Source organism: Amblyomma maculatum, chromosome 1 (assembly GCF_055883805.1).
Source record: "Amblyomma maculatum isolate TAMU_Amacu chromosome 1, ASM5588380v1, whole genome shotgun sequence".
NCBI classification, from domain to species: Eukaryota; Metazoa; Arthropoda; class Arachnida; order Ixodida; family Ixodidae; genus Amblyomma; species Amblyomma maculatum.
This window is the reverse complement of record NC_139344.1, coordinates 25,980,996-25,992,417: the sequence shown is the minus strand read 5'-3', so window position 1 is coordinate 25,992,417 and position 11,422 is coordinate 25,980,996. Positions and strand designations below refer to the sequence as shown.

Below are 11,422 nucleotides of genomic sequence, written 5' to 3'. Positions count from 1 at the left end.
GCTCAAGCCGCCCGCGTACGCTCCTATCGGCGAGAACGATCGTTAAGGAACACCAGGACTGACCCATAATTTATCCGCTGGCAGTTGCTATTAGGGCCCCAGCGCTTCTGCCCTGGTTGTCGATTTGCAGCGCGCGCTCTCTTCAGGTGAAAAAGGCCAGCTTTTGTGGCTCGGAGCGGCTGCACAATTGTGTAATTTAAGTATTTCAATGCGCATACGGAGGCACAAGGATAAAGAGAAGCTCTAAGTGTCGTACGAAAGCTGTCTGGACTTCGAGTTATTTTCCTCACTCGAACCTTATATCTTGATTTATTTTCAACAAGATCTCGATTCGTAGCTATCAAGTTCCGCTGGTCGTTATCCCTACCTTGTTCCGCTTGAAAACTGCTCCCTTGACAAGCAAGGACATGCAGTGGTTTTCTTTAGGTTCGCTTATTAAGCGGTCGTTTTATTGACGAGCGATTCCTTAATTTTGCGACAGGAATCAGAATAACAGGTTAACATTCAGTTGTTCATAGCACGACGCAAGGTCTGACCATTTGCGCCGCGCTGCGGACAGCTGTTAGAATAGCAATGGGCCAATACTCGGTTGTAAGGGATAAACGAAAACTAAGTTGTACAACGCGAGAAGACGTAAACCCTGTCGATATCGCCAGGAAGCGGAAAATAATTATTTCGGAATGCGATTTTGTTTCTGTCGCTCCAACATTATACTTGTGCCTGCTTACCCAGCTCCATAATGTGAGTTTGTTAGCACGTTTCTAGCTCGATCTTCTATTCAGCACAAAGGCAATGACCAGTATCAGTACACAAGTTAGCAAAACCTTTAACTGCCATCAAGGCAGCTACGTAGAAAAGAGATAACGTATTACCAGGTTACATGAAGGAAACTGAACAACTGTGCTCAGATTATGTTTGTGGCCAACGTACAGATATTGCGAATGTTTTCATACTCGGAATTCGTGACCAATTTTAACAGAACGAGCGCGTTGCACAGCAGGTTGCATTCGAAAGGCTTCAAACAGGCAGCCACAGTTTCCTTTCTCCACTGTGAAAGTTTCAATGCGATATCGCTAACAATCTTTGGTGATAACAGCTTGATATTATTTGTGCAGAAACGGACAATGGAAGTGTCGTGTGAGGCAAGGGAAGCCTCAGTTCTGAACAAAGTATTTCGGTAACATGCAGGGCATGGACGAGGGGGGGAGTGGTTGTACGCGATTTCCGTTTCCATCTTCAGTAATGACGCTTTGCGACCCACCCGGGCCTCGAATGATGGGACGCACACGCTTCGTCGTCAGACAGTAGGCCATCAATGACCTGTAGTCAGAAAGAAGATGCGCCCAAAGCGGTGTCAAAGTTCACTTTATCCGGGTCAGAACTGTGCGCTCCTCGTTTGGCAGCTACTGCATCTGCGGCCCTGCCGCGCTTTGGCAGCGCAGCCTGCGGCAGTGAATCGAAGGTGCTCTTTGACGAGGGCCTCTATATCGCTGTAAATAACACCGTGGCTTCATTGTGTGCGTGAATAGATCTCGACATGTGCCTTTGATCTAGACTTTCTGCAACGGTTCAGGAAGCCGCGGGCTTAATGTAAGGCAGTGGCCTTAAATCAGTGCAACTGAAGATATGCTTGATAAAATGAGAATCAGAGCATTTTCCTTTTGGGAAAGAGGGGGGGGGGGATTGAAATAGCTTCGTCCGAAATTGGGATTAATATATAGTTAAGCTATGGGACATAACGTTGCGCCACACAGATGAAGTTACCGGCTCGGATGATGTTGACAATAGCCCCTCCGCGGTGTATTTGCGTGTGAGCCATAGGTAGACGACTCAGGCTACTGTGACGCACTGTGATCACTAGTCTCTGCATTAAAGAGGTCAGGTCTTTTTGTGCGGTATGATATCTGAATCATATTTCAGTTTTTATCATAAATGCGTGGACAAATTGGTTAGGCCCGACATTTTCGATAAATCAAGGTATAGATTTCCTTGGAAAGCAGTGATAAACGCCTGGTTCTACGAGAACGAGTAATTACTATTAGCATGATGATACCCCCCTTCCCACAAAGCCTCTGAAAATTCTTGTCGACACCTCACTCCTCTTGGATAATCAGCAAAAAAAAAAAAAAGTCCTTAATTAAGCTAACATCAGGAATATTTTTCAGCGGGTACCTTTCACTTCGGTTACTCAAAGAATTTGATGAATATAGAATCATATAAATCTACGGTCATGACACTCAGATAACCTAACAGAATCGCCACCAAATCGACATTTGCTCTACTGAAAACCTCGCTACCCAGTTTACTGGTAAGGAAATTCGAAATAACTTCTCCTCGTCACACTTCGTCCTCCATTGGAAAGACTTTTCCACATACATATTTCAAGTATGCTGTAATATCCCAGTAAGCAAACGAAAACGACGACGCGAAGTTATGCGAAACGCAGTGGTTGGAAGGTGCAAGCGCTGTTTTTAGTCATGAAATATTCATGATCATATACGGCATTTGAAACCTTTTGATATAAAAAGATTAAAATGTGCTCTATAGATGAATAAGTAGCTTCAAGAGTGCTTGCAACATTGAAGGTATTAAATGAGTTCTCGAAACTGGCATTGAAGTATCCCCCAACATCTTTTTTAGAACGATTAGAAAGGCATGAAGTATATATTCATTGTTTGCGTGAAAATGTACGCATTACAAAATGATCACCGTATGCAGTTACTGCCGCCAAAATGGCACTTTCGCCCCGCCGTGGTGGCTTAGTGGTTTCGTATCCCTACTGCTGCTCCCAAAGGCTAGGGTTGCATTCCATTGCATATCGATGGAAGGGAAACGCGATGCGCCCGAGTGCTGTTTGATGTCAATGCCTTTTAAGAACCTCAGGTAGTCCGAATTTACAAATATCTCCACTACCAATCTCATAGCCGATGTTGCTTTGGAAAGCTAAGTTCCATACACCAAACCAAATGGCAGGTGTGTTTCCGCCAGAAATTTTCTAGTCATCGAAAATTTCCGGCCAGAGAATTGTTCCGCACACTTCGAAGAAAATATACTTTATGATATTGCATTCATGGAATAATTTATTTCCCGCTGCCCAGCACTAGAGTCGTTACAAGCTGGATGGAAGGAAACCATACTCACGTTTCTATGCTATGCGGGAACTACTGTCAACGATGGAATCACGTTGCATGGTATTAATCCTTGACTGTTCTGTCTTCCATGTTTGCAGATACTGATAGCATCCCTAATCGGGCTTACGGTAGCCGGCAGCCTCGGAGGTTACGGAGGTCCTAGCAGCGGCGATGCTGCGGGAGACTCTGGAGGAGGAGGGTCCGGGTGGCAACCAGAAGCGGGCGGTGGCGGCAAAGGTGGCTCGTCCGCGGGCGGTTGGCAGCCGCAGGGTGGTGACTCCGGATCTGGCGGCGGTGGCAGCGGCTGGCAGGCACCGGGCGGCGGAGGTGGCGGTGGCGGTGGCGGCGCCGGCGCCGGTGGAGGCGGATGGCAGCCCCAGGGTGGAGGAGGGTCCGGCGGCGCTGGCTGGCAACCTGCTGCTGGTGCTGCTGGTGGAGCTGGTGGATGGCAGGGTGGAGGCCTTGGTGCCGCCGCCGGAGCAGGAGGCGGTGAGTTGATGGGGACTTTGAGGATAGTTATGAAGTTTCGAACGTATTTCGCTCAGTAGGCTTTTATAATAGTTTAAAACCATAATATGGTTGCAGTGAAACTCAAAAATAAAAGTTCTAACATGCCTTCACAAAATAAGCCGGCGGCAAAAGAGTTAAAAACGGGCGTTTTCCCTACAGTTTCTTCTCATTTACACCGGTTCAATTCATTCGCGACGAGATGGATTTTTGCTTATCGTACCCCTATTTCTCGTAAATGGGCAAAGTGAGAATATGCTGCACCGTTTTAGTTTAGTGTTTGTCAGAAACATGCACGGACATGTGTAACATAGGACATGTTTTCTGCTGGTCAAGCCGATTTCTCGGCTTTTTCTCCCTGCCTCCCCCATCAGCCTGATGAAAAACATAAAGACATCATTATTATGTGAGGAAGTCACGAGTGCAACTGCTAACATGAATCCAGTACTCTTAAGTACTAGACATTGATTCTTTCTAACTAGCTAAATTTCCCTCTAGGAGCTCATGGTGGAAGCGGTGGCGATGGTGTAAAGCACATCTACATAATTCGTACTGTAACTACTACTGGCGGCGGTGGCGGACATGGCGGCGGTGGACACGGCGGCGCCGGGAAGTCTGGTCATGGCGGAGGCTCTGGAGGAGGCTGGCAGGCTGGTGGTGGCTCTGGCGGGTCCGGCTGGCAAGCTGGCGGAGGCGGCGGAGGTTGGCAAGCCGGCGGAGGTGGCGGTTCTTCTGGCTGGCAAGCTGGAGGCGGCGCTTCTTCTGGTTGGCAAGCTGGAGGCGGCTCTGGAGGCTGGCCTAGCGGCGGAGGCGGCGGAGCTGGCTCTGGTGGTTGGCCCAGTGGCGGTGGTGGCGCTGGCTCTGGCGGATGGCCCAGCGGTGGTGCTTCAGCTGGATGGCAGAGTGGTGGAAACGCGGGATGGCAAGCCGGTGGCGGAGGCGGCCATGGTGGCAAGGCCGGTGGAGGATCTGCCGGTGGCGTGACCAAACACGTGTACATAATCAAGACACTTAGCACAAGCACGGGAGGTGGCGGCCACGCAGGAGCCGGCGGCGGTCACGGTGGACATGGTGGCAGTGGGGCGCACAGTGGTGGCGGTCACGGAGGTGGAAGCGGGCACGGAGGCTCCGGCGCCCACGGTGGTGCAGGTGCTGGTCACGGCGCACAGGGTGGAGGTCAGCACGGCGCATCGGGAGGTGGCGCTCCCGAGAGCATCATTGTCATTCGCACTGACGGCGGTGCCGCTGGTGGCGGCCACGGAGGCCACGGGGGTGGTCACAGCGCCGTCAGCAGCTTCGGAGGGGCAGCTGCGGTAAGCCATGGTACCGTTGCCAGTGCTGCAGCTGGAGCCGTGTGGCGAGCCACTCTCGGAGGAGGCGGGGGAGGCGGAGCAGGCGCAGGTTGGCCTGCAGCTGTCAGTGATGGCGCTGGAGCTGGCTGGCAGTCCGGTGGTTCATCCGGCGGCTGGCAGTCAGGAGGAGGTAACGGCGGTGGTGGCGGCGGCAACGGTGGTGGTTGGCAGTCCTCTCGTGGAGATGTCGGAGGCGGCTGGCAACCCGCAGGCGGGGCGGCCACAGGCGGAGGCGGCGGGGGTTGGTGGTAGACAACACAGCCTTATACATGCATCAACCTCATGGTAAGATTCCGGAATAGCGGCGTGTTTGAAGTTCAGCCAATGCAAGACCTTCCAAAATGATTTTAGCTGATGGCTGAAAAAAAAACAGAAAACCGTACTTGACGAAAATGACACTGATCCAGATTGGTTGGCAGTCACTCAGAGCAAGATTTAGCATTCTTAACTTTTTGCTCATTGTCGAAGCAGTTAAAATTTGTGATATTTCCACTGCGCAGTTTTTCAGAGAGGGTTTTATTCATTTACTTATTTTGGAATACTGTAGGTCTTGAAGAAGGCAGGAAAGTCAGGCGCGTTTAGAACTAGTATGATCCGCGTGCGTGTGCAACGTAAGAAAAAAATTAGGAAACAATACCTTCACGGGCAAACAGAAAATTGGGATGTGAAAATATACGTTTGAAATGGAAGCAGAATAAGAAAAACAAAACAGATCGGCTGCTAAGTACAACAAGCTATATAAAGTATTCGCTTCTGGTATGCTGAGAGATTGCATACTGTCATCAGATACTTCTTCCAAGTCTAATATAATCAGAGATAAAAGTACAAATTTTGCTAGAACGTTATAGAATATCAAAAGAAACGCCCAATACCATGACCACGCCCCTGAATGATTGCACGCGCCGAGTGCTACGATGAATAGGCGAGGGTGCAGTAATCACTCTGAGTATGCGCACTCGCACCACTCTATTACCGTATCCACATCACCGATAGGGTAGCCCTATTCTAAATCTCTCTAGTGAGGCAAAGCGCGAGTGTAGAGCTGCACTTTTGTTCCTCTCGGAATAAGCATGCTTAACTTCGGAACTTCGAACAAATGTTCGAGGTAAAGCTGTAGTTACTCAACAGTTCACAATCTCTCGATTACTTGCAGTCTGAAATTTTGGGCTTTAAAAGTATGGGCAATGTTGTATTTATTTAGAAGTTGCTTGGCCTCGGGACTTTTTGCTTTATTTGTTGGCTCAGTTTTATGCTTTAAAATTTCTTCGTGTGTACAATAGATACAAAAGTGATTAATTAACCTCGACTATGTAGATTATATCGAGAATAGCAGGTATTAACAGTGACATATTTGGTTTAGAGGCGAGGCAATTACTTTCCTTGAGGCTCAGTCGCCTAGCGCGCATTTATTTTTTGGCCATTGGCTCTCGCTTATTGTGCGTTATGAATTTAGCCTGCTATGTACGCAGCCGACATCGAACATTGCGTGACAGTAAGGAGATAGCACGGCGCTGTCGATGGCTTTTCACCTGCGGCCTTGCGCTTCACGGAAACATCGAGGAGAAACAGCTACGCATTCGAAGTTAGTTCTAGATATCCCATGTCGATGGACTGTGGGATATCCGACAAGTACTTAGAGAATGCACGCGACTTTATAAGTGAGCGAGAGTTGTTGTAAGGTAAACTTTACGGCGTACTTTCAACTTATTTTCATCGCATTAAGCTAATTTGCGAGAGATACGCTACCTAACCCCTATGACAGAGTATTTTAAGTTGATCGCAGGCAGAGCTATGCGTGTTATGAGTGTACACATGCGGGAGAGGCGAGATGCCCCACTAGGCAGCAACAAGGCTTAAACCACAAATTGTCTTCAACCTTGCTCGACACAGACTGTCGTCAGCTCTCGAACATTTCGCTGTGTAACATGGTGGCTTGAGACATAAAAAGCAACGTAATAACTGACAAGCAAAGCTGTTTTTTGCAGCCACTTGTGATAAAAAAAAATTCCGTTTCTTTCTTTCGGGCAATGATTTCGTTTAGCCCTTTCTAATTGGTAGTGTCGGCCCAATGCCATCAAGATTTCTGCTGCCTTCCTTGCTTGTGAAATATAATTTTTCAAAAAGGAGAGGCTGACACTGGCTACGCTCCACGTTGTGGACGAAGTTAGTCAAGTTCAGTTCGCAGTTTGTCCGCAAAAGAAATATAAGGAAAAAAATACGGCCAAAAACTTTTGTATAATGTGTCGTGCGACGTGTCATGCGACGTGTCAGCAGAGTTTCATTGGGGCAATGTGACAAATAATTTTTAGCAAACTTTTGCTTGCTTGATTAATGCAAATGTGCATATTTGAGCATGCGTACAACATTTTTGCGCACGTACGTTTGCGTAGTCATTGTAAAGCTGTATTATTGAAGCACGCAATTCTAAGCCCACCTGGGTGTCGATAACGAGCACCCAAGTCCCTGAATGTATTGTGCACTGTTACATGTCGGCGCATAAAGCTCTGAATCTATGGGCGGGGAAGTAGTAGGATAGATTATTGTTGTTATTGAGGTAAGCTGGGAAGAAGAGGAAGGTCAAAGCGCAAGAAAAGTAGTAGATGCAGAAAAAGAAGATATGCTGAACAGAATACAGGGACATAGATGGGAAATTTTGGTCAGGGGAATGAATTTCTGCAACAGTTGCATGCTCAATGTCGTGCGTGGGTACCTGCAGTTTTTTCTCTTTAGCTTGGAATAATTTGTAGGGATCAACATGAAATATAACTTCTCAAACATTGTAGCGATGAGATGTGACTATCAGTGTCTAGGCATGTCCTGCACTGATACGCAGCATAACATTCCTGGAAAGCAAACTAGCGCACTTCAAAATACAGACACAGGAAGGGAGCGACAACACAGCGCTGAATTCAACTGGTTTTTTATTAGAGAGTGACACAATATATATGTACGAAAAGTGGGCGCGAAAGAATTGATAACAACTGCTGATAACAACTGATAACTCATAAAAGCAGTGTCATTGCGAGAAATGCACATCAGTTCACACGCGAAATCATAGAAGCCGCTCACATGCTAAAGCTAGGTCAAAATTGTGTTAGCACACCTTCAATAGCCCTGACTAAACGCGAGTTAGAATATTTGAACCAGACGCACAGTAGTTTTAATGTTTAGATTCCGGGTACACTCCTCAGCCTCTAGCGACCTGGCCTTGGTTGTTTTAGGTATTCTGTTTTTATTGGCCTTTTGGTCTTGTAATGCTCTTAATTGTCCTTTTGGTTCTTTTATCGCTCTCAATGCCCCTTTTGTGTTTTTTTATCGCTCTTAATGCCCCTTTTATATTGTTATTGTGCGCCTTTTACCTTTGCGTTCGGTGTTTTACGCCACGTGCAAACTCAGTAGTTGTTATCAATTCTTTCGCGCCCACTTTTCGTACATATATATTGTGTCACTCTCTAATAAAAAACCAGTTGAAGTCAGCGCTGTGTTGTCGTTCTCTTCCTGTGTCTGTGTTTTGAATTGCGCTAGTTTTTTTTCCAAGATGATTTACCAACTAGCCCGTTCTTCCACACTTGTCAATAACATTCCTGTGCCCTCAATTATCTCCTATTACTATTCAGTTCTGTGTTTCTTCCTTGGACTTAGCGGTAAGCAGTTAAGTTAAAAATATGGCGTAAGATTAGAAGGCGAGAGTTTCAATAGGATAAATAGGGTCATCAGAGACTCAAGCCAAACGTATTTTCTACTGGGAATCACATAAAGTGAACACCATTTTTGGTTTCGTCGAGCGCTGCGCCATGGTACAATGTTTTGAAAAGCATAGTTTAACTGAGCGTCTATTTGTTGTAAACTGTCGTAAGCTTGCCTACCTGAGCGCGAAACTCTACGTCAGCAGCGATGCTTTTAATACAGTCCCGTATCCTTGAAGAAGGACACGCGCTTCTGCTAATAGACACATAAGCCTGGGATTCAAACGGAAACCTGAAACTTCCATGGTTCTCAAATTCCTGTATAATATGTGTATTAGGTCCTTATGTAAACGAAAAAAGTTTTTGTTTATTTTTTTTTTCTTTCATTGTAGCTCATGGCCCTTCATTGGGGGGCGCACAACACCTCCCGCTAATTTTCCAAGACGCGCCTTTACTCCATTTGATACTGAGAGCAATTTTTCGTCTTCTTTGCTGTAAAATCAATGCGTTATGCCAATATGAGCGCTTTCAATTGCGATATTTTTTAAGCAATCAGGCATGAAAAATTCAACTACGATTTTTTGAAGGTGGCCCAACATTTAGCAGCACAGCAATTAGACCGATAAGACGACGAATGCTAGCTTCGTTCGCCGTTTATTTCGCATTTACTACCATTTCTAAATTTACAACGAAGAAATGAACCATTGTAATGAACTTAACTTTCGGACGAAAAAAATAATAAAGAACACATCTACAGCGCTCTTGAAATGTCTGCGAAACACGTTAGCACTGGACAAGCCTCAATGCGAGATGTCGGTCTTACATAGTTCTCGCTTTGCGCTTGAAAAGGTCTACTGCCGACAGTGTGAGCGGCAAAGCTTTGCATTCCATCTACGAGAAGCCGATTGTATTTAGACCCGTTTTATCATTGCTGAAAACACGTTTTAACTCGTTGCTGAAAGGTGGTGTGGACTTTATCTTTTTTTTTTCCTTTTTTTTTTTTTTTTTTTCATGGAGGAAAAGTAAAGCAGAGCAATAGGACTGGCCTTTGACGCCAGGGACTGCAGTCCTTGATTCGGCTTCAGAAAGTTTCACGAAGGCTTGTGCAGACTTCTGTCACGTAGGCAAGAGATCACTTAACAGTGAAATAACGATTTAACTTGACACATAAGTAGGGGAAGTTTTCTTCTTCTCCCTAAATCCTTCCTGAAGCCTGGACTTTACGCGAAAACTCCTCCGCGGTCGTTTCCGATTAGGTAGGATGAGCATTTGCGAGATGCGACAACAGGAATGAGAGTAGCAATTCAATATACGGTTGCATATTCCCTCGTCAGTATACTTTTCGTTAACACTGTGTTCATGTTTTTGCTCTTCAGACGACGAGCCACGGCCCACACAACAGCTGGACAACATACCTCCTCCTCGTGTTCGATTGTGCCATCAACAGAAATACCCGAACCATGCATTCTGCTCTTCGGTTACTCCATGTACCCCACCCTCCTCAAGAAACATCACGTGAATCATGTGTGCCTGTTCCTGCAACTCCCATCGTCCCCTTGGACTCTTCGTAATAAATACAACGAGTCGGATTGCCGTTTTCTCCTTGCGCAAATGCTTACGTTATTACCTAATTGCTCACGTTGCTTCTGCTTCTTGTGTTGCTTTTCTGCCCTTGTCCCAGCGCCACGCTTTTATGTTTCATGTAAGATATGCCTTTTTTTTTAATTTCTAGACCGCTAAGGTGAAATCCAATAATTAGCTTCCTCTTTATGCGGAAAAATGCACTCCAGAGGAGCGCCGAAAGACAGCATACGAAAATTGGGATGAGCAACGCAGACAAGAAGAAGAGGGAGCTAACGGCTGTCAGTGTTTTTTCGCGGAGAACACTTACGCAGGCTATGAAGAGCAGTAATTATGCGTACAGGAGTACTTTAGTGTTCGCCGTCAGCTCCGTATTTTCTGAAACGGAGTAGTAATCTCTTAATACTGACTTCGAGAATGCTATTGGAATTCTTTAAAAATAAATAGGGTGTGAATAACAGACAAATTATCAAAAACAGTGCAGAGCAGGAATGGCAGAATTCGGTGGAGACTAGCAGACTCTGATGCATTGTCTTTTTCCAGTGTTGCTATGGACAGTGCGTTATTCTCTACAAATTTCGACATGTGATCTAAAGAGTGTATTTTTCATTATGAGCCTGCTTCAGCTTCTACGGCAGTGTTTTGCATGCATGGTGAGCCTTGGAAAGCACATCCGGCACGCAGAAATGCGACCCGCAGTTTATTGGAACTATTGTATTCCACAGCCGCTACTCGTGCTAAAATTTCGACCATGGAAGTGCACCCTGTGCTTTTGCTTGTACGAATAGTGTGCCATTGGCGAAGTATTCACATCTGACCAATATAAAAATTAACCTAATTGAAGCCCCGCCGGGGTGACACAGTAATTAGGGCGCTCGACTACTGATCCCAAGAATGTGACATTGAATCCCGGCCTCAGCGGTCGTTTTTCGATGGAGGCGAACAGCAAGGCGCCTGTGTCCTGTGCGCTGTCAGTGCACGTTAAAGAACCCCAGGTGGCCGAAATTTCCGAAGCCCTCCACTACGGCGTCTTTCATAGCCTGAGTCGCTTTGGGATGCTGAACCAAACAAATCAAACCAAACCTAACCAAATTTGCATTGAAAGCAACTTGGCCACCCCTTGCTGCTTTTCTGTAAGGGGCAAACGGCGATTTTAGGACTGCTC

At 46.4% G+C, this 11,422-nt stretch overlaps 1 protein-coding gene across 1 annotated transcript; it reads left to right on the top strand.

Moving 5' to 3' along the window:
• Positions 1-1,315: 1,315 nt before the first annotated feature.
• Positions 1,316-10,218, top strand: LOC146201970 (uncharacterized). Its single transcript, XM_084599863.1, has 4 exons — positions 1,316-1,492; positions 3,230-3,620; positions 4,137-5,275; positions 10,053-10,218. Exons 1-3 carry the CDS (start codon positions 1,316-1,318, stop codon positions 5,240-5,242), a joined length of 1,674 nt encoding a protein of 557 aa, XP_084455989.1. The 3' UTR covers positions 5,243-5,275; positions 10,053-10,218.
• The last annotated feature ends 1,204 nt before the right edge of the window (positions 10,219-11,422 follow it).